The sequence below is a fragment of the Sesamum indicum genome, linkage group LG7, assembly GCF_026168435.1.
Source record: "Sesamum indicum cultivar Baizhima isolate 11 linkage group LG7, ASM2616843v1, whole genome shotgun sequence".
NCBI lineage: Eukaryota > Viridiplantae > Streptophyta > Magnoliopsida > Lamiales > Pedaliaceae > Sesamum > Sesamum indicum.
The window spans coordinates 13,462,040-13,485,321 of NC_142663.1; the positions used below are offsets into that span (position 1 = coordinate 13,462,040).

The following is a 23,282-nucleotide window of genomic DNA, read 5'->3' on the forward strand; positions in this document are numbered from 1 at the left end:
AATCTTTAATTCTTTTTTATACAAGCAAAAGATAGTGTTCCGACCCACTAGGAATAGAAAGTAGTGAAACAACGTTTTGGGAAATAAAAGAGCATAAGTGAGTGAATTGAGGGTGTTCTTCTTTTTTTTATGTTCAAAAGAGAGATTGATTTAAAGTAAAATTTTAAGTATAAAATTACATATTTCTTTCATATAAAGTGGTAGTATGAAGGCGAAAGTTGTAGTATATAGGCTCAAATTGTCCTTTTTCATTGGAGGAGCTCTCTATTTATAAGCAACCACCAATCGGTTGGAGAAGACCAAATTCCTCGCTGATTTGGTGAAGGATCTCACTCATTTGGTAGAGTAAGATTTCAAAGTAGTTAGATAAGGTTGAATCCAATTTCCCAGCAATTGGAGGATACCCACGGGATTCGGTGGAGGGCTATCTCTTAGAGGTTGGAGTGCCGCAATTCTCGGGAGCGGTTGCAGTCTGTTGAGGATGAGGATATCTTCTAGAGATAAGGATGTCTTGTCGGACTTTTGGGGAGAAGGTTGAGGAGATGCCTTCTCCTAGCCGGATGTCAAGTTTATAAAGTTTAGGTTACTTTGGACTAGAGACACCACATGTCCTCGAGGGGACTGTTGGTTCTTATCTGATTTGTAAGGTGTATCTCCAAATATCCTATATGGATGCCACCTAAGTCACCCCGCAGACGTCATGTGATATGGTCTTAACTTTAGTTAGGGGATTTCAAGTTTCTAAACTTTCTTATGGGCCTGGAAGACAATTTGGATTTGCCCTCTTGGGATTTGGGCTGTTTGAAATTCTTTTGGTCAATTTATTTCTGGAGGTACCTCCTGTTGGACTTCTTGGGAACTCTACTTGGGTTGGCTTATTAGGGGCACTTTAAGCTTTGCATTCTTCTAGGGATTTGTGATCTCTTTCTTCAATTTGGATTGTTTAGGCCTCTTTGGGTTGACTTATTTTTTATTGACATCATTTAGGCCCACATTCTAATAACTGAAAACTTTTGATATTTATTAAAATAGATGTCTTAAAGAGAAGAGACTGACCAAAGAGGGAGCTATTTTTTAGCATTCATGTAAGAGAATATTAGTAATATAAGCATGCTTGGAGGGGAAAAAAAAAAGCTTCTTTCGTGCCTGTATGGAGTAGGGCTTTTCTGAAGGTGATTACTAGAGTAGGATTTATGTGTCTCCATGGAGGAGGGTTTAATGGGGGTACCTTTTGTACTTACTCAGGTGTAAGGTTTTATTTTTCTGCAAGAAATGTTAATAATAGAGATTGTCTATTATGAACAGGGATTTTGTGCTTATGTGAAGCAAGATTTGTGTGCCTGCTCGGAAGAAGGTTTATTTGAGTTTGCTTGCTTGGAGTGGGACTTAGGGGCCTCGCAGGATGAGTAATAAAGTATCTGCCCAAAGCAGGTTTTATGTGTTTCTACGGAGGAGGGCTTAGGTGCCTACATGGAACATAGTTTATGTGCTTTTCAGGAGAACGACCCTAGATGTCTACCCGAATAAGCGCTTGGATGCCTCTGTGGAGAAGGGCTTTTGTGCCTCCACAGAAGAGTGCTTATGTGCTTGTGTGGGAGACAATGTCTTTTTATGTCTCCCTTGAGGAGGGATTAGGGTGCTTGCTTGGAGGCAGGGCTTATACATCAAGCTCTTTGTGGAGCTTGGCCTCATCTTCTCGTTCCTAGCATTTTTCACCAAGGACTTCATGCTTATAATTCCTAGACTTATCTATGTTAAATGTATTTTTCAATTCGGGCTAGAAGATTGTAAAAGTTAGGAAGAGACTTCTTAATTAAGGACTTGAAAAAAATCCCTATCTTGACCTGCGTAAAAGCACAAGTTAGTATATCAAAAGTAGTAGAAGGAATCTCTAGAACCGCTAAGTTAAAACATTGGAGATACTTTATCAATTCTCATTCTTTTTGTTGTAGGATAAAAAAGTCTCATTGTTGTTTATCGATGTCGTTTTCTGCTAGCAAATTGGCGAAGAAAGAGAGAGCAAAACTCTCCAAAAGATCGGATTGATTTCGTAGGCAATTGGTTGAATCCCTATTGAGCCGACCGAGTGAATGTGGTTATGAACACATGAATTTTATTTCAACGGTACAATGGTGGAGAAGGACAACATTCTCGAAATACGAGAATTACTTCTGAGGATCCGTGGTTCAATCGTACTCTAAGAGATTGGGTTCCTTCTAATTGAGGAAGAGTTCGTCTGCCAAGATTTCTTCCTTGAAGGGGTACCTTTCTGCTCCACTAGGGGAACCCCTAAGACACGCTTCTACAGATCTAGGAGTTCCTATTAAAGCATATCAATGTGCACCCTCCAGTTGCATTGCAGGGGCGGGTTTTCTTACTTTTTCCCAGAAAGGGACGTCCTGTTGCAAGGTTCCCCAATAGGGTGTTAGCTCCGATGTTGGGCAAAAATATTTTTTTAGTCCCATAAAACAATAGAAAAATTTATTTTGGTACCACAACTTTTGGCAGGTGTCGCTTTTAATCTCATGAAACTCATAATTACGTATTTTTGGTCCCAAATAAGTCACGTATGTTCTGATTTTAGGATTAAAAAGACATTATAATTTTGGGACTTAAAAGGTTGAAAATCACATTTTTTGGGGCTAAAAAACGTGAATTATATTTTATGTGACTAAAAGCATCATTTGCCATAGTTGTGGTACCCAAAAAAATTCTATCTTTATTTTATGGGACTAAAAAACATTTTGCCCCTTCGATATTGGTAGCTTCTATGTTCTCACCTCTTAATTTTTTGTTTCTCACAGACAACGGCAATAATGTGAGTAAGAAATAGCATTGGGGTCCACTAGGAGTGGAAAGTAGTGAAATAAAGTGCTAGAAATTAAAAGAGCATAAATGAGTGAATTGGTAGTGTTATTCTTCATTTTTCACATACAAAAAGAGATTGGTATTAAACTAAAATTTTAAATATGAAATTATAGTGTTCATTTCAACTAAAGTGGAATGAAGGTGAAAGTTGTAGTATGTAGGCTCAAGTTGTCTTTTCCTGCTAGAGAAGCTTTGTATTTATGGACAACCATCAATCGGTTGGACAAGACCAAATTTTCAACAAATTTGGTTGAGGATTTTCACAGATTTGGTGAAGTAAGATCTCAAAGTAGCTAGGATAGACTGAATCACCACGGATTCGGTGAAGGAGGATGGTTGGAGGATTTTCTCGAATTTGGTGGAGGGTTATCTCCTGACAGTTAGAACTCTACAATTCTTAGGGGGGTTGTTGGAGTCTGCCGCAAATGTTACCTTCAAGAGATAAGGATGCATTCCCGAATTTTTGAAAAGGTGGTTGAGGAGATGTCTTCTTCGAGCCAGAATCCAAACTTTTAGGGTTTATAGGTTACTTTTGACTAGAGGAGCCACGTCTCCCTAAAAGGGTTACTGGTCCTTATCTAATTATATGAGGTGTGCTTCCAGATCCTACATTGATGTGATGCCATCTAGGCCATTTGTGGATGCTATGAGATATGGGCTTTGACTTCGGCCAGAAGATTTCAAGTTTTTAAGTTTCCTTACGGGCATGTGAGACCTTATTGGATCTGCGCCCTTTGGGATTTTGATCAATTAGATTTCTTTTGGCCAATTTATTTTTTGGACTGGTCTCTTGCCGAACTCCCTCGAAGCTATACTTGGACTAGGTTGTTTTGATGGCATCTTGGGCCCTTATCCGAGTTGGTCCTCTTGGGGGCACCTTAAGCATTGCATTCCTATAGGAATTTGCAATTTCTCTCTTTCTTTTGGACCGCTTGAGTCAATCCATTTTTACGAGCATTACTTTTAGAAAAACAAAAAAAAATAAAATAAATGATACACTTATTTAAATTTAGAAAAAATATAAAAAGTAATGAAAAAAAGACAGTGTATGTAGAATTTAACATAATTTAGCAATAATAGCATAATTTCCCCTATATTTCCCTTAAATTATTATTCCTGTGTCAAATCAGCGTTTACAGCCCAAGAGCTCACCGGCCAGCTGGTGCGCAGTTCCTCACCCCTGCCGATCGTAGTGGCTTTGCTGCTTATCTCTCCCAGTTTTTGCAAATGTTGCGATACCAGCCGAGCCGCCGGGTGAAGATCGAGGAATCTGCCGACCCCCCGACGCGGTACAGTGACGTGGACGATGAAACCCTGGATGACGGCGGTGATGACGGACGCGGCAGCTTGAAACTGCGGCCTTCTAATAGCAATGTGACGGAGGATCAGGAGCCGTTTATGGGAGTCAAAGTTCGCCGGAGGGCCTCTCGCAATCGGGATTATATCGGTGATTACCTCGATGTTCAATCCAGGCCTTTTGTTATGAAAATTCTCGAGAAACAAGGTTCGCTTATTTGGGATTTGTGGATCTTTGGGTTGGTTGATAATTGGTGGATGCTTGAGTTCAATCTGATTTTCTTTCCGTTTGTTTGGGTTCGATATTTGTAATTTTGATTTTGCTTTGATCAGAATTTTCAAGAGGAATAAGTCGGTTATTTATTAGTTGGGAAGACTATGTTAGGATGGTTAAAATTTATCTCATTTCAAGATTTGTGGCGTCAGATGGAGCATTTTGACATTATTGTCAAGAGCGTAGCTTGGAACAAGAAATATTTCTTCATTGGGATTCCTAGTATTTAGGTGGAACCAAAAGATAACCGCTTGTTGTAAAATTTAACGACGCATGGAAAGCTCACCATGGTGTTGTTGGGTAATATCTAATAATTGAGATTGGAGGTTTGTGGTATATTTTCATTTGGTTTGTTACGAATTAATGAAAAAAACAAATGGAGAGCATAATTTACCTGTTTAATAGTTCTTTGTAGTGCCCAGCTGATTCTACGAAGAGATTTGAACACTCAAAATGGAAGATGTTTTTTACAGACATGTGGAACTCACTGTTTTGAGTGGTCACTCTGCTCAAAAGGGCACTTGTTTGATCTTGCCATGCTTACTCTTTAAATGCATTCAGTCTGTTCTGATGGAAATTAAATGACTCTGTTTATCTGATCTTTTCTGTTTACTACTTTGATTCTTAAGATAGAGATTTGTTGTTCATTACTGTTTGTAAAATAATCCTGCCATATCTGCGGCTTTGTTTTTCGGCGATTTGTGACTGTGCAGGTGGACTGGGTTCAAATTTCGCATGTTGCATTGATGTACTTGCCAATAGTGTTATGCCCTTTACTTTTCATCACAGGTGACAGAAAAGTTCTCTTTGCGGATAAAGTTCTGAAGTTCACTGGTTCCGGCAAGATGAAACGGCGTATACTTCTAATTACTGATTTTGCCATCTACATTCTGGACCCAGATACCGATTCACTCAAAAGAAGGATAGCTCTAGCAGCTGTTGAGAAACTTTGTTTAAGTGAACTAAGTGATAATTTCCTTGCTATTATTATCCCCACAGAATATGACTTGCTCATCGCTAGCACTAGAAAGACAGAAATTGTTACTGTCCTAGCAGCAGCAACAAAAAGTGCATCGGACTATGAACTTGAGGTTTCCCTATCTAACAGGTGATCTGATTATTTTGTCCTCTTTTATCCCATTTTAATTTCAGATTGTTCTTTCATGTTATGTGCATAGAACAAGTATTTATAATTTGCATACTTGGAATCATTTATATAGACCTCTCCTGATGTGGATGTCATCTTAAGACACATAAACTTCCCCATATTTGAAAGATGTTAAGGATTTCTCTACTCATTTTCCTCTTTAGTTTTGCTTCTCCAACTGTGAGGAAAACCCTCTTTATTTTTAGCACAAAATACTTCCTCCTTCCGAAATATGCTCATCTTGCTTCTTTTATGTTGTAATTCCTGGACTTCAATTATGAGGTTCAAATACTATGCTACTCTTAGGGGTAAAACCCATCAGTATAAGTTTTCTTGCATTGCCAGAGTGCTTCTATAACTTGATTTTAGTCATGGACAAATTAAGTTTCTGTAATATTTGTGTGTGCCCAATCATGTCCAAGAGTGAGGATGTGCTATAGAGCAGATAGGTATTAAAAGTTAAAATTCCAATATACAAAAAAACAATGAATAGATGGACAGAGCTTCTGGCTGCTTTTATGTTTGCACCTTGTCTAATTGGAGTTGATTTTAATACCTGCAGTTTTGAATACAATGCAGCTGCTGAAGTAGTGAAGGAAGTTCAATTTGAGGAAGTGGAAGGTTTGTTTGCATTCCACTGAAAATTTTGTTTCATGTTACTTCATGTGCATTTTGCTTTTGTGACGCTTAGCTGTTAGCAGGGGTTTATGATTGTAACAAGTGCTTTATCTTTTCTTTACACTATATTAGGTGGCGTCAGAACAAGAATTGTGCAGAAATGAGTTGCCGAGTTGGTTAATCTCATACATGTGGGCAAGCATGTACGTTGCTGCAGAATTATGAACTGAGATCACCTGAGACTGCATTTTTCATGATACAAAGGTGTTTTCTGTTTATTCGTTGTCTCTGAGCTGAATGTTTCCACTGCTCTCTGACACGGAAGGAAATGTAGATCATGTGTGTGGTATATATTAGATCAAAACAGAAAGGAAAATACATACAATTCATTTCATTTGTACCTGAGAGAAGTAAATATGGTTGATTATCATGTTAATCAAGAGTACTGCTTTAACTGGTTTTCTTTAAAGTTGCGTTTTATATGTTATATGCATATACACATTGCAGAATGTATGTCAGTACCATAACTGTTTTATTAATTTATAGATGTGGGTTTCTGTGTTACACGACTCTTATTTATAAATATCAATTGTTCTACCTGTCAGGAAAATATAGAGTATGTGATAGATCTTGGGACAATCTAATTGAAAAAATAATCTAAAATTAATTACTAAAAGATATCGAAAGAGAACCCGATAACATATCACACACTACATCTGTTTAACTACTGTTGTTGCAATGCACTCTCTCTTCCGCTCATGAAGTGTGTTTTTGTGTGCAATACATCCAATGCCCCATTCTTTATGTTTCAGGCCAACAGATTAACATTGGTATTTAATACTTTTCTATTTCATTAACATATCCTTGACGCACAGCACCTTCGAAGGTCTGATGAACAGCATGTGACTCTGGTGATATCTTGTCTCTACTACTATCCCTATTCCTAGTCCTTTCTTCAGGCTTGTCATCCTTTAGGGTATGTGTGGTCTCAACTTCGCTGGAGGTTAGTTTAAATGACAGAAACTCTTTTAGTTTTGAATACTCAAATTGTGTGATCTCCCCCAATCTTAGTCTATCCTCAGTTGCATTAGGTGGTATGGCTATTGGTATGTTGGCTTTTTGTATATCCTCTAACAGGTTAACTACTTCAAACATCTTAGGTCTGTGCTCTGGGACTGCATGCAAGCAACTCATCCCTATTCTTAGCATCTTCACCATCTGTTCCTCCACATTAGGATACTTTGTGAGTTCTTCCTCAGAAATCACCACAGGCTGTTCCTTGCTCACAACATAATGAACCCACTGGACTAAGTCAAACTGGGAACCATCAGTGTAGTATCTGTGAGACTTTCTGGTGAGCAGTTCTAGTAGGAGAACCCCAAAACTGTAGACATCAGATGCTTGGGACACTTGACGTGAAAACTTGATTACTGGGTCGTAATTTCCAGCTGTTTTTCTGACTACTGATGCTCTCATCATGTAAGGCAACCCAAATTCAGATATGCACCCATACCCTTCAGAGTTTAGAAAAACATTGGACGCTTTAATGTTCCCGTGGACTATCTTTTCTCCAAATTTTTCATGAAGATGAGTGATCCCTCTTGCTGCACCTATTGCTACTCTTAGTGTGGTTTCCCAGTCTAGTGGATTGGAATTTTCACCTCCGCTTCCTGGATTTTGGAAAGAATTTTTCATTCTATGAAGGCTGAATTAGGTTCTGTTTTAACAGATGAGTTAAAAGGAAGGGGACAGGACTTACCTTGTAGCATTGTCAACACGCTTCCTTGACCAAAATAGTCGTATACTATGAGTTTTTCGTACATGGAGAAGTAGTATGCCCTTAGTGAAGCCACATTTTGGTGCCTGATGCTCCCAATAGCCTTCATCTGCTCCTCAAATACTCGTCCCGGGACTACCACTCCTCTCAATCTCTTCACGACAGCCACAACTCCGTTATCCATAGCTACCTTATAAGTACTTCCAAAAGTTCCCTTCCCAATAAACTTGGAAGAAGGCCCCAACACATCTTCTAGACCAACTGCAAAATCTAACGTGTCTGCTACAGGTACGAGTCTTCCAAAAGGTTTCTCTATGAATTTCTCCTTTGTCTGCAACCTCCAGTACGTTTCATCTAGGGGAGAACTCGAACTGAAACTGAAACTAGACGATGTTGAACTGACAGTTGGGCTCCTTGAGTGCTCTAGTGCAAGTTGCCTGAGCTTCTCCCTACTTAGTACGGTTCCCACCAGCCTCTCCCAGTTGTCGTAAATCCTAGACATTGTGTCTGAGCCCAGCCTGGAACCCGTTAAGGAAACCTGGAATAGCTTGTAGTAATTGGAGCAGGAAGTCTTAGTACAACCATGTTGATAAAAAGACCTCTCTCGTGAGAAATGCCAACTGGTTTTCTTGGAAGTTCTGGCTCTGAGGTAAAATAAGAGAAGTTTCCTGGGAATTAATGTGGTTAGAGTCTGGCAAATCAAACGCGAAATATCCAGGGGAATCTGGGAAGTCTTTGGCCTTTTTCTTATTAGAAGAAAGAGAGAAAATGATGCAGTTGTTTATTTATTACAAGTTGATGGAAGAAGACTCCGTCGTTTCTCAGTAGTTTCTTTTAAATCTTATCATAACCTATATATTTCTTCGTACACGTTTGTCTGATTGAATGTTGGTTCTAGAATTGTTAGAAAAATAATGTGAATTTCCAGCAGATGTTTCAACCTCAAGATTTGGAAACTTGAAGTACGGAAGTAGCACTTGGCCGATTGTGGAAGCCTGTTCGTCTTAACCTAACAAGCTTGTAGCCTTCAACTGACTCTGTCCTAAGAAATGCAGCTCATATTCATAAAATCTTGAGCTAAGCTTCAATAGTCAATGAATGGTAAGAATTCTTCGGTCTGCGGACCGGCCTCGGCCCTGACTGTTCACGGGCTAGTCCTAGCTCAGTTTCTGCCAGGCCAGTCCATGCATTTTATTGTCCGGCCCAGGCCATTTGACATTTTAGAAAAAAATTTATTTGACAAGTAATTAATTTAGTGACAAGTTAATTGTGATTAAATATAGATTTCTTTTATTGATATGAGCAAATGCGGTGAATTTTAACTAACGAAATTATCTGTTTGTTAGACTTTCGGAGTATTAAATGTAATTTTTTAAATCATAGCAGGTCTATGTATAATTACACTAAATTTCAAGAGAGAGCAGTGTAATTATTTCTGTCTTTTAAATTTATCTTTTCTGCTCCTTAGCATTATCGAATATATGGTTGGATAAGGATTGGCCATGAACCACAATCAATGAATTTCGCTAAAGTAAATAAACCTGACTTCTGAGTTTGCATGAACCAGGTTGTTTTAACAATTTCGCAAACACAAACTTGTCAAAGCGAATCAAGAATACATAAATAATCCAAATAATAAATCATATGACCAGCAACTAATTCTGACCCAATGAGGATCCAGCCTCAGCCACATATGGAGTCAGAGTAGGAGTTGAGCCTGGTGTTCTTGTTCCAGCAGACTGGCTGTTTCCTGCACTAACACTTCTTATCTCCTCCAGCATCTTCACCACATCTCCGATTTTCGGCCTCTGCCCCGGCATTCTTGCTACACAGCTCATGCCTATTTGCAGCATTGCCACCATTTCTTCCTCTATGTTAGGGTACCTTAATAGCTCAACGTCGAACACTTCACCCGTCCATTCCTCACGAACCACAGATTGAACCCAACGGACCAGGTGGATGACCTCTTCCCGTCCAGAAGCGTGGACAGGGGATTTTCCAGTGAGAAGTTCAAGTATAACCACCCCAAAGCTATAGATGTCAGATGCCTGTGATGGTTTCCTAGTATCTGTAACTTCTGGCGCGCGGTACCCTGGTGTCCGTGTTAAACGTGGTGCAATTGGATTCATCAATGTTGCTAAGCCAAGGTCGGAGACGCAGCCGTATTGCTTGGAGTTGAGGAAAATGTTTGAGGCTTTTAGGTTGCCATGGACGAGCTTCCCTCCACTGTGTGAGTGGATGTGCGCGATACCCCTGGCTGCACCGGTTGCGATCCTTAGTCGCATTTCCCAGTCTAACGGAATCCGGTTCTCACCTCTTTTTGCTGCAAAAGTGAAGAACACATTAGATCTCGCGTTGAGAACATGAATGCAAGAGTGACATTGTAATTCTCCCAAATCGAGAGGTTTTTCTATAATATTACCAAAACTCAGGAAGTATTCATATAATCATCCCTTAGATCTTTTGAGGTTGAACAGAAGTATAATGATGTTTGAAGTTATAATATACCATGTAACAATGCAGAGACACTCCCCTGACTGTAGTAATCATACACCATCAGCTTTTCATCCTTAGAGTAATAGTAAGCCCTCAATGGAGCCACATTCTCATGCCTGATGCTCCCAACAACCTCCATCTGCTGTTCGAACTCCTTCCGCCCAGCAATAACTTCCCTCAATCTCTTCACTGCAACTGTTGTTGCATCCTCCAATGCTGCCTTATAAGTAGTACCAAACGTGCCCTTCCCAAGCACCTCGGCAGAAGCCCGCAACAGATCTTCAAGATCAAACGCAAGACTACAGCCCTCGAAAAACACTAGCCTCGTTTTCTCATCCCTATGCTGAGAATCTGTCCTCTTGATAGATTTTTCTTTCTTCTGGGATGAGACATTGGTCTTGGACATACCTTCTTCGTTTTTCTTCCAGTTGGTAGCAATCAAGAGCAAGGCAATAGAGACGAATGCCACTGCACAGCTGCCAATGACGATTGCAAGAATCGCAGATTCACTAAACTTTGAGGAGTGCTTCTTAGGTGCAGCCGTGGGTGGAGGAACCGGAGGCAATGGTTTCTCAGACGAAACATTGTTACCGGAGAAAGATGAACTAGGAAACCTAAGAAGAGACTGAGGCAAGAATCCACTAAGGTTATTGTTAGACAAATCCAACCATTGAAGGCTAGGGATATCAATATCAGGAATGTCACCAGAAAGTGAGTTATTAGCAAGATTCAAAGCTGTCAAATGAGTCAAATTTGAAACTGAAGAAGGTATGCTCCCATTGAAGCCATTGTTCGACAAATTCAACACAGACAGATTCTTCCAGACCGACAAATCCAAAGGCAATGGCCCCTGAAAATTGTTGTTCTGAAGATAAAGGACCATTAAGTCCCCAAGCTTCAGAAGATCAGATGGAAACACACCACCAAGACCATTGGATCTCAGACTTAAAATTTGCAGCGCAGATAACCGGCTAAGAGTGTTTGCAGGAATGCTGCCTCTGAATCCAACCGCGGGCAATCTAACTGCTATAACTCTTGAATTATCATGATTGCAAGTGATCCCAGTCCAGTTATTGCAAGCAGAAGTCTTCTCATCCCAATTCAGCTTTCTTGAGTGGTAAATATTGTCGATGAAATCGAGCAAAGCCCGTTTATCTTCAACAGGTTCAGCTGTTGTATGAAAGCACAGAGTAGCACACACTAAGATCACTGAGAAGAAAAGCTTGATGTCCATTTTTTCCCTTAGTCAAAACATGAAAGCCCTCGAATAGTATCCTTAATCTCTGCCATTCCTGCAACATTCCCACAAAGAACCAAGAATTAAAGAAAGAAACGGCATCCACACACATTAGTGAACAATCAATAGCCACATCAATACTTTGTAGCCGTTTTCTTGAATACTCTAACAACGTTAGGTCAACTAACCACATCCAACAGTCAGGTTTCAGTAGAAAAAAGACAAAAGGGTAACATAAGACAAATCTTTGTCCCCTTCTTTCTTCTAGTAGCCTTGAGACAAAACAGTACCCAAAATTTTGTGGGCTTTTTCAAATCTCACCCATTTCATATCATGTAATAAAGAATTTATTGCAGCTAAATAAATTCAAACCCATCAAAGTTAAGCTGAAAAATAAACACTCACCTTAAACTACAGGTTAAAACAAAGAACATTAAACCTCTGACAAATTCAGAATGCAAGAAAAGCAGCTGCTGCAGAGATGAAATTATAGAAGAGATTCAGGACAGACAAGTACATGAGAATTCAAATGGTGGTGATGAAGAAAAGGGTCATATTCTTGGTTGATGGGGCGAAAATGATTTGGGGACAGAGCAATAAATGATTGAAAGAGATGAGTGCAGAGTTGTATTCTTCTTGTTCAGTGCTGTAATCGCGCGGGAAGAGTGGGAACTGCACATGCTGGCAGCGTAAGGACTACAGCATTCAAGAGAAGAGAATAAAAGAAAGGTTTTAAATTAGTGTTGATTTAATTTTTAATGGCCTCTTCATGTTGTAAGCGTAGAAGTGTAGGTAAAAACAGGGTGTTCTTTTGACTGAAAAAAGAGTGGGCAAAATGTGTACATTTTATAATTTGAGGGGGCAGAGTGTAAATACCAGAAACTATTGTGCATAGCTCCATATGTAGTAACATCGTAAAATTGTATCCAATTCGAGTTTGATAAAATCAAACTGATTACCCTCGTAATAATAATTGCTCACATGCCAAATATACATTAGCAATAATTATACTATCATCTTCTAATATTTGATGCAATTATATGTAGAATAGATGTAGTATGGAAATTACATTTATTACCCCTAACATTTATTTTTGTCTATAAAATGATCTATTCGTCAGTCAAAATTCAATAAATTTGCTGATATTAGCAAACAAAAGAATAAAAGTTCATATGTATCCATAGTTGACTTATTACTATATATAGCCACTCTTATAAGGATAGTTTGACTAGAATATATTTGTTTGACCTGCAATATAGCAGTAATAAGTCAATTTGGGGTAAATATGAACTTTCATTTAATTTTCTTGCTAATATTAGCAAATCACTAAATTTGGACTAATAGAGAGATTTATTTATTAGATATAAACAAATAGCAAGAGTATCAAATGTAATGTCTTAAATTACAAGAATTTCTTAGCAAATGTTCTGGTGGGAGTTGATGAGGGACTAATTTTTTTGGATGAAAATTATAATTTGAAAAATTGAATATTTTTGAATATGAGAGACTACTTTGATTATTACGTTTAAAAGGATTATTATGTTGTTGTTTGATTATCAAAACAAACAAGAAAAAGGACACACTTATTATTGATTTTTGCACTGTTTTTCTTTAAATATTTTTTTTCTTAATTTGCAAAAGCCCAGTGTGATTGGGCCGTTTAAAAAGGACCAAATTCTTTAAAGTATTATTTCTAAGAAAGCCCAATGGGCCTTTATTCATATTTTGAGTATTATTAATGTTTAACTTTAGATTTATTTTAATTATCTTGATGGAGAGAAGATATAAGTTCCTAAGTCTATTATCATATTTTTTTTTTAAAAAAAAAAAATTTCTTGTTTGAAGAACTATAACTCATACAATTCTAAATCCTAAATGATTTTGGAAACAATATAAAAAAATAAAATTATCATTTTTAATTATTATAAATAATATTAAGTTTGAACTCATATCAAGAATTAAGCAGTCTTATGTGTGTAAAATTAATTAAGATTTGGAGATATATATACATAAATAGGCAAAATTAATTGCTAAAATAATTATCTAATTGGAATATATAGCTAGTAGTCTAATTATCTCACATGATAAATCTGAATATCATAATGATAGTACTTGCAAAATAATTATGGGAGTGTTTGCAAAAATTTCTGCTTTTAAAAAATAATTTTTGTAGAAAAAGTTGAAAGTTGTAGTAAAATCAAAAGTGAGTAGTGTTTGTAAAAAAGTTAAAATAGATGAAGCTAAATTGGATTTTATTCGGAGAAAAATCACTTCTTAAATACACTTAATTGACGAAAGACTGTTTTGTCCTTATGTGTTAAAAAATATTATTTTATTTTTATTATTTCACTTGTTGCTTGTCACTAATAATTACTTTTACAAAAAATCATAAATATTATTTCTATTAGTATTTCATATTTATGTTTTTAAAAATATTAAAAAATATATTTAATTTAATAATGCTCCACTAAGTAATAAAATTGTTCATTCATACACAATAATTAAATTTACGTGATTGCAAAGAATAATTGTTTTATTAATTAATCAAATAATAATATTATTGTATAAAATATAAAAAACTTAAAATATTAAGTGTATGAAACTGTAAATTTAATTATTTAAAAACTCCGATATCCACTTTAAATATACAATTCTGAAAATAAATTAAAAATAGTAAAATTGAATGAAGATATTATAATAAGAGTAAAGTAGTAAAAATAAAATTTTAGATTTATTTATAAAAAAAATCAAAAAAAACTAAAAGCACCCCTAGATGCTTCTAGCTTTTGGTCTAAAAATGCATTTCTTAACCATTTCAAAAGTAGAAACTGACATCCCAAACACTTTAAAAGTATTTTTAGAGAGTTAGAAGTTGAGAAGCTTTTTTGAAGCATTTGCAAACACTCTCTATAGATACTCAACTTAAAATAATATTAAACTCCGACGCATTAATATTTACAAACTAATTATACCAAACATTTAATTTGAAATTTTTTTAAATATTTATAACGACTCAAATACACCTTAAAAAAAATGTTTTTCTTTTAAATAAATTGGCAAGCGTCTTCTAGAGTGTAGTGTTCCAATTTCAAGTGAATTTGAATTGAAATACGTGGGATTTTGGTGGTGTTAATTATCCACAACAGTATGATATGATTGTGATGGATGTCTAACTAAAATCGATCCATCCATTCACTACTATTCAACACTTAGATTAATTAAATTAAATTAATGGTTAGCAGCCTTCTAATTACTTGTACTCATTCACCACTCGACTTCTGATGCCTCTTCCAACAGCTGTCTGTGGCTAATCCGGAATAATTGACTTCATCAACGGTGGACACAATTTCTGAATTAGTCAAGTAACAGGTCAATGCATGTCGCGTCAGTTTGTAAGAACGAATTTCTACCAAAATGTTGTCCGTTTCAATTTTTGTGAGGGCTGCGTCGGAATAATATGTGAATGAATAAGACCTTCCTAAGCAACTTATGATTTTGAAAGCATGTCCCAATAAATAGTAACGAAAATTGGATATTTCCTTCACAGAATGAAAAACAAGAATTAGTCAAGTAACAGGTAAGAAAGGTTTTACCTGCCGACATGGTAATTTTAATCCTATATGTTAAGGTGGGTGATGACCGTTATCTTGCAAATAAGACACTGACAATTTTAGTACTCAAATTTATAACTTTATAGTTATTCCAGCATAAATCTACCACAAATTTGCAGCGCAATTGGTGATTTTTTGGAAAAAGGATATTTTTTCCGACAATCGAATGCAAAAGCTGGACATGGCAACTTTCATGGATTTCCCAATGGATTTATGGTTGAACCCTAACATATAAGATTAAAGTTAAAATTTTGGGGCCGTATTAATGCAGTCAAATTGTTTATGTTGGTCAAATTGGTAGATGGTCCTGTAACGTAAAAATATGATAGTTAACGTGTATCATTGGTAATCTCATGTTTTATTGACTATCATTAACCTAATTAATTGATTATCAAAGTCCCACAAATAATCATTCCTACACTTATCCTATAGTTTATTCTCATTTCAAGTTATTTTATAAAAACTGAGCAAACATATACAGATGCTCAAATTTTAAATGAAAACAAAGGACTTGGAAATCCTACCAACTGCCAAACTGTCTACTCCCTCATGAACTTGGAAATTTCCATGCAAATAAATGAATAATTATTAAACACTATGTTTCCAAGACTTGACTTGACTTGAGTAGCAGACTTAACCCATCTGATTTTCCAACACCGGCGATGGCTTGCCCTCAAGACCACGCATGCATATCATCCCATTCTTCGTTTTTTCCACAATTCCTTCTGCTTCCTTCTCACCTCTAACCCCTATAAATTCACGCTTAAAATCTCTTCCCAAGAACCAGCAACAACGTTAGCATCAATCAAGAAACCAAAATGGCAGCCCGTTCTCACCTCCTCCTATTCTCAGTCTTGATTGCTTTTACATTATTCAGTTCCTCACAGGCCGCCGGAATCGCCACCTACTGGGGCCAAAACGGAGCCGAAGGGACCCTCGCCGACGCATGCAACTCCGGGAACTACCAGTTCATTAACATAGCATTCCTAACCACCTTCGGCAGCGGCCAAACTCCTGTCCTGAACTTGGCGGGCCATTGCGATCCCCCCTCAGGCACCTGCACCGGCATCAGCAACGATATCCGGACGTGTCAGAGTCGAGGCATCAAAATATTGCTATCACTCGGCGGTGCCACAGGGAGCTACTCCCTCTCCTCCCCTGATGACGCCAGGCAAGTGGCTGATTATCTATGGAACACGTTCTTGGGGGGCAGTTCGTCCTCCAGGCCCCTGGGGGACGCTGTTCTGGACGGCATAGATTTTGACATCGAATCGGGCTCTGGCCAGTACTGGGACGACCTTGCTCGGGCCCTGTCGGGGTACAGCTCACAGAGGAAGGTGTACTTATCTGCAGCCCCGCAGTGTCCTATCCCAGATGCCCATTTGGATACTGCTATCCAAACAGGACTTTTCGATTATATTTGGGTACAGTTTTACAACAATGAGCAGTGTGACTACCGTGGGAGCCCCGACAATCTTCTAGCCCGATGGAACCAGTGGGCTTCAGTACCCGGCGGACAGGTTTTCTTGGGGTTGCCGGCAGCTGAAGCTGCGGCAGGCGGCGGATACATGCCGCCGGATGTGCTGATTTCTCAAGTTCTTCCGGTGATCAAGACATCTCCAAAGTATGGAGGGGTTATGCTGTGGAACAGGTTCTTTGATCAGGGCTACAGTTCAGCTATCCTTAGCAGCATCTAAATTAAGCCCGCATGAAGAACAACTAATCCTCAGAATCTTGAATAATGTTGGCTTTTCTGGCATTAGCTTAATCCTGATTTTGTTATGCTAAGGAGTGCTATCAATTAATAAATCTGATGGAGCATTTACGCCACTAAATAAATAAATATTGAAGCTCAAATTACTTATAATTGGCCCTTCATATTATGTCATGTTTTATTTTTCTCCATTTAGTTAGGGGTTGATTATATGATAATTATAGATGGGACACATTGTGAGGTGATAATTTAATATATTGTTTAAATGAAATTTAATATCATTATTCCAGTGCGAAGTTATTTTGATGGTGGTTTTTTTTGTGTGTATGTGTTTTCTTGGTATGGTAATTAGAGTTGAAAAGTGCTTCAATGATAAAGAGAGTAGTGACTGTAGTACGAAACAGTTGAATGAGTCTCAATGATGTACCCACTTGCGTATTTTGATGAGCTGGTCTTGACGTGGCTGATTGAAAAATTTTAACTCAAATTGAATTTAAATTAATTATATAGCAAATGCATTAATTATCTTATGTATCATTAATGCAATTCAAAAAAATAATTATTCATCATACTTACTCTATAAGTAATTTAATTTAACCACACTTAATTTGTATAAGAATTTTCAGGGCTGAAATGCTAATCCACTAATAAAAATACAGCTAGAGATTGGTTTTAGCAAATGATGCATTAAATTGGCAATGCCTCTTTTAGGAGTAGGGTATAAATTAATATTTGTAGGGATTTGAATCTCAATTCATCAGCTCAATAGCCTGCCTATGAAAATTGGTATCATACTACTTAAATTTTTTCATTTAGATGCATTTACACGAGAAAGTTTTGTGTCGTGGTGGCACAATGTAAGTTAGAGAAAATTTTTACTTAAAGTCTGATCGAATGGAAAATATGATACACTTGCAATATATTGGTCACTTTTCTTAATTTGTATATCAATCACACGACAAATAAATTACATTAATATTCATATAATTTGTTCAACTCTGATCAAACTTAGATATTTGTTTTGCTTTATGCAAAAGTATCTATATATGAATCAACACTTTCATTTCTTTGGAAAAGAAACAAGACAAACCCTATTGGAGCAAGACAAAATATTCACATTAGTACAAAATATTCACATCAATTATTTTTCATATTTAGAAATCAGGAAATTTTGAAACCACTGAATTTTTCTTTGTATAGTTCAAACCCGATGAATTATATAATATAAACAATACATTCAACTAATATTTTATTTTTTAAAAAAATAATATCAGATTAAATTTAAATGTCTTAACACAAATTTCAATCTAAATTAATTGTATAAGACACAAAATTACTAATTTTCTCATCAACTAATTTTTTATTTTTTATTTCTTATATAGAGTTGGATATATGCAAAATTGTTTAAGAATTTATATATAATACTAATATTTTTTTATTCATAACGCATTATATATGAATAATAATAAATACTATATATATATATATGATTTGGGATCGGTTCGATACAAAACTCGTACCCCGCTCCAAACCCAGCCGGATCTCAACCAAATAGCCCCAAACTCGTCAAAATCAATACCAAACCCATCCCAAATAAGATGGCTTCGCCCGATTTTTCAGGACCAATTGCCATTTCCAACATGTACTATATCTATTTTAAATTTATTTCCTGTTTTTTTTTTTATGTGTAAAATATTCATCGTGTTTTCATCATTTTGTCCATATAAAAAAAATAGATAAAAAGAAAAGGCAAAAAGAAGATGACAACTTCCTCATATACGAACCTTTATCTTGAAAATAATCTTTTTTGCTACAATAAAATTTTGAACGATTTCGACCCTAATTGACACCAAACTATAAAAATGTTATTACATGCTTTCCTTGATCATTGTTCCACTTCTCCAAATAACTGCGTAAATTAATAACTCATCAATTAGCTGTTTCTCAACTATGCAACTACAACGAAGATCTTTTGGCAGCAGGATATGTATACTTCAAGAAGCAAAGAACACTCTAGTTATCGAGGATAAAAATGGCCTAAATTTGCTAATTACGGCTACTTTTATTTTTCTTGATGTGGAAAACTTTTAAAATTACAGGACAAGTTATCAAAATAGACCGTATAAGACTAAAATTTTCAGCAAATTCTGGCCATTAAAATTACGGCTAATTACGGCCATCTAAAATACAACTGATTTCAGCGAATTACAGTTATCTTTTTTAATATGCGAAATTTTTAAAATTACATGATAAGTTATCAAAATGTAGTAGTATAAGATTAAAATTTTCACCGACACACTTACAAAAATAAAATTGCAATTTTTCGGAAATGCTTGTTCCAATGGAAAACAATATGTAACACTAGCAAGCAAGTTATCAATATGGACGAGGAAAGTACAGTCGAAGAAGAATCCAACCCGTCTCGAAACGAGCTGAACTTTTTCGATTTTATTCATTCATACCATTACGGCGTGGGTACATCCATTGGATTATTTCATACTACTCCTGACATAAGAAAGACAGGATTGATTAGCCAATGCTAGAAAAGCCATCCATGTTGCTCACAACACGGATATTAATGATTGTTTACGGTGCAAGGCGTCATTGCTACACGCAGCTGCCGGATATAAAGTTGAAATGTTTTTATACAGGGCCCGCAGCATGACTCCTCCATAATTTGGGGAAGAACTAATCACCGGCAGAATCTCAGTCGTGAACACTTCAGGCGTGCATTGGCTACCGGCATTTGAATGTGGCAACAAGCCGAAGGAAAGCTGGTTACCTTCCGGGATTGCTGAACTCCACCTGTTCCATGTATCTATAACGTGGTCAGAGCCTTTGCTGCAATAACATTGGGGATTGTCGTCGTAAAACCTTACAGCAACGTGGTTCAAAAATCCGGTATTGATAGCTTTACCAAGATCTTTATCTGGATAAGAACACGATGCGCTTGCAGATAAATAAACATTTTTCTCTGGTGTGCGGTAGTTTGCCAGGGCCTCGACGAGAAATTCCCAATAGTTCACGGAGCCTGGATATTCGATATCCAAGTCTATGCCGTCCAAAGAAACATCCCCCAAGGGCCCGTCGGCCGAACCGTTTAAGAAATTTTCATATACATCACGTGCCACGTTCCTTGCGTCCTGAGCAGAACAGAGCTGGTTGTAATTGGTGTCATTGCCGCCAAGTGATAGCAGTACTTTGACGCCTCTGTTCTGGCAGGCCTGAATTTCTGTGCTTAGACTCTTACAGCCACCTGAGTCGGCATCGCAATGATCAGTCAAGTTCAGACGAAGCTTTCGGCCGCAGCCGAAGGTGGATAAGTACGCAAGGTTTACGTAGTGGTAGTAACCGGTCTCACATAACTCGCCAAGGCTTCCTTCTTCATTGAGGCTTTGGCCCCAATACACTGAAATCCCACAGGTGTGACTGTTACACACTGCTGGATGTAAAGTTGAAATCTTATTATCTGCGTTCAATAGCATGACCCCTCCATAATTTGGAGAAGACTTTATCACTGGCAGAATCTGATTTATGAACACATCAATATCGCACTGTCTGGCGGCAGAATTTGGCGACACGCCATAGAAAAGCTGAGTACCATCCGGGAGTGATGAACTCCACCCGTTCCATGTAGCTAGAATACGTTCAATGCCTGCGCTGCAGTAACACTGGGGATTGTCTTCGTAAAACCTTACGGAAACGTGGTTCAACAATCCGGTGTCGATAGCTTTACCAATATCTTTATCTGGATAAGCGCACGATGCGCTTGCAGATAAATAAATATTTTTCTCTGGTGAGCGGTAGCTTGCCAGGGCCTCGACGAAAAAATCCCAATAGTTCACGGAGCCTGGATATTCAATATCCAAGTCTATGCCGTCCAAAGAAACATCCCCCAAGAGCCCGTCGGTCGAACCGTTTAAGAAATTGGTATACAGATCACGTGCCACGTTCCTTGCGTCCTGAGCAGAACAGAGTTGGTTGTACCTGGTGTCATTGCCGCCAATTGATAGCAGCACTTTGACACCTCTATTCTGGCAGGCCTGAATTTCTGTGCTTAGACTCTTACAGCCGCCTGAGGCGGCATCGCAGTGATCAGTGAAGTTCAGAGCAAGCTTTCGGCCGCAGCCGAAGGTGGATAAGTATGCAAGATTTACGTAGCTGTAGTAGCCGGTCTCACATAATTCACTAAGGCTCCCTTCTTGGACGAGGTTTTGGCCCCAGTAGACCGAAATCCCACAGGCTTCTGAGGACCTGATCAATGGTGAAAAGGCAATGAGGAGGGAGACTGTCCACAGCAGCCGAGTTCTTTTAGAGTGAGAATAGGCTGCTGCCATTTTTTCTCAACTTTTAAACTGAATTGATGATTTCTAGAGTATTGGATATCTTGTTGATTTTGAGAAGAGAGGTTCGTGTGATTTTATAGGCGATGAAGATCGGGGGACCACGCGTCCGTCCACCCAACTTCTTGAGATGGATTTAAAATTTTCGGGGGAAATGAAATCGACATGCGCCCTAATGAATCACGTGATCATATGTTACCAACTCTTGTTGGGGTTGTGGCCTGGAAAAACTTTATCTGTTCCTCTTGGCCATTATGCTCTAAATTGTGAAAACCATTTAGGATACCACATTAAATTGAAAAAAATCTAAAGATGGATGAATAAATTGTAAAAATTAATTCATGCAGAAACAAAATGCCAATCTCTAAATTTCAGGATTAAAATTATAATTTTTCAAAAGTACATGTATGTCATCTAAATTATTTGGCTTAAATGTATTTTTCGTTCCGTAAGTTAAGTAATTTGGTGTTCTCATTTTTTAAACTTTCTAAGGTAGTATTTTGATTATGCATCTTTTTAATTTTTTTTAATTTTTTTTAATTTTAGTTCTTTTTTCAAAAAAATTCATTCTTCTTGCCGAATTTTAAAAGTGGAGCCTTTCTTCATATTGGCATATTTCTAGCAGCATTTTTGTTCTTTAACTTTTTAAAGTAGTATTTTGATCCTTATCTTTTTAATTTTTGCAATTTCAGTTCTTTTTTATTTGGAGTTCACCCTTCTCACCGTGGAGGCAAATTTTGGCTAACAAAATGACAAAAATTAAATAGATGCACGACCAAAATAATATTTTATAAAATTAAAGGATGAAAACGTCAAATAATTTAAATTATAGTACCAAATGAGATAAAAAAAAATGCATTTAATCCTAATTATTTTTAAGATTCAGCCTTTCAGCTCAGAATAGAAACCTGCAAGGGGTTATAAGTTATATATATGTGGTCATGTTATTACCAAATTTAGCTTAAATTTACACAAATTTAGTTATAAGTTAATGTGGTCATGTTATTACCAAGTACTACTCTTGAGAGCTATCTGTAAACTTGTTTTTGGGTTGGAGAAATTAAAATGCTATGTGCGATATAAATGCATATATATATATATATATCATTTTAGTCCTGATAGATTTTAGTTTGATAATAAACCCTAATTAAAAAAAACTAGCATATTAAGCACACAGGTCGAATCCCTGCCAAATTTGTAATTTTGGACAGATTTTGTCAATTAATGTGCCACTTTTCTTAATGTGCCAACTAAATCCCAATAGAACAAAATTCACTAAAATAGATTATTTATTCCTTGCATTATAAATTATTATTGCTTAAAGATCATAATAAATTAATACTATATATCTATAATGGTCAAATAAAATTGATGCGAAAATCTAAATTCTGACTACAATTAATCAACATTCACTATAATTTTTAGATGTAGCTAATATTTTGATATTTTGCAAAATCAATGGTTAATAATCACTGCACAGCTATAATTAAATAGTATTTATCATATCATTTCAAGATATGAGCTTTTGAGAAAGTGGTCGAACCAAAATTAAATAATAATAATTGTCACATACCCATAAAAAAAAAGAATAAAATATTTGAGAGGTGTAATAAATAATTTTTTAATAATGAAAATCCACCATTTTTCACCATAAGTACATACCTCCTACCACATCACAAATACTCTCAACCTCATGTAAATACCTTAAAAATCAATTTCTAAAGATAAACAATTCATTTATAAAGACTAACGCTTTCCCAAAAATTCTGTCTTCAGTACACTTTGGACATATCAAATGTGTTTAGGATAGATTTTTAAATTTTTCCTTATTTAAGAGTTAATATCACGTAGTGATTAATAAATTTTAAAAGTTACATCGTCATAAAATCAAAATTATTGTC

General features: G+C 36.7%; 5 protein-coding genes across 5 annotated transcripts; 2 read left to right on the plus strand and 3 right to left on the minus strand.

Annotated features, from left to right (window-relative positions):
- The first annotated feature begins 3,974 nt into the window (after positions 1-3,974).
- Positions 3,975-6,672, plus strand: LOC105166721 (myosin heavy chain-like protein). Its single transcript, XM_011086176.3, has 4 exons — positions 3,975-4,372; positions 5,228-5,546; positions 6,148-6,206; positions 6,336-6,672. The coding sequence occupies exons 1-4, from the start codon at positions 4,096-4,098 to the stop codon at positions 6,365-6,367; spliced, it is 687 nt and encodes a 228-aa protein (XP_011084478.1). The 5' UTR covers positions 3,975-4,095; the 3' UTR covers positions 6,368-6,672.
- Positions 6,673-6,847: 175 nt separating this feature from the next.
- On the minus strand, positions 6,848-8,905 carry LOC105166915 (probably inactive receptor-like protein kinase At5g41680). Its single transcript, XM_011086435.3, has 2 exons — positions 7,963-8,905; positions 6,848-7,873 (listed from the first exon to the last, which is right to left on the minus strand). Exons 1-2 carry the CDS (start codon positions 8,480-8,482, stop codon positions 7,038-7,040), a joined length of 1,356 nt encoding a protein of 451 aa, XP_011084737.1. The 5' UTR covers positions 8,483-8,905; the 3' UTR covers positions 6,848-7,037.
- A 602-nt stretch (positions 8,906-9,507) lies between these two features.
- On the minus strand, positions 9,508-12,538 carry LOC105166720 (putative inactive receptor kinase At4g23740). Its single transcript, XM_011086175.3, has 3 exons — positions 12,119-12,538; positions 10,489-11,768; positions 9,508-10,303 (listed from the first exon to the last, which is right to left on the minus strand). Exons 2-3 carry the CDS (start codon positions 11,708-11,710, stop codon positions 9,636-9,638), a joined length of 1,890 nt encoding a protein of 629 aa, XP_011084477.2. The 5' UTR covers positions 11,711-11,768; positions 12,119-12,538; the 3' UTR covers positions 9,508-9,635.
- A 3,547-nt stretch (positions 12,539-16,085) lies between these two features.
- On the plus strand, positions 16,086-17,334 carry LOC105166719 (acidic endochitinase SE2). Its single transcript, XM_011086174.3, has one exon. It carries the CDS (start codon positions 16,143-16,145, stop codon positions 17,019-17,021), a length of 879 nt encoding a protein of 292 aa, XP_011084476.1. The 5' UTR covers positions 16,086-16,142; the 3' UTR covers positions 17,022-17,334.
- Positions 17,335-19,433: 2,099 nt separating this feature from the next.
- LOC148787574 (uncharacterized) lies at positions 19,434-21,443 on the minus strand. Its single transcript, XM_088882355.1, has one exon. The coding sequence runs from the start codon at positions 21,373-21,375 to the stop codon at positions 19,600-19,602; it is 1,776 nt and encodes a 591-aa protein (XP_088738481.1). The 5' UTR covers positions 21,376-21,443; the 3' UTR covers positions 19,434-19,599.
- Between the last annotated feature and the right edge of the window lie 1,839 nt (positions 21,444-23,282).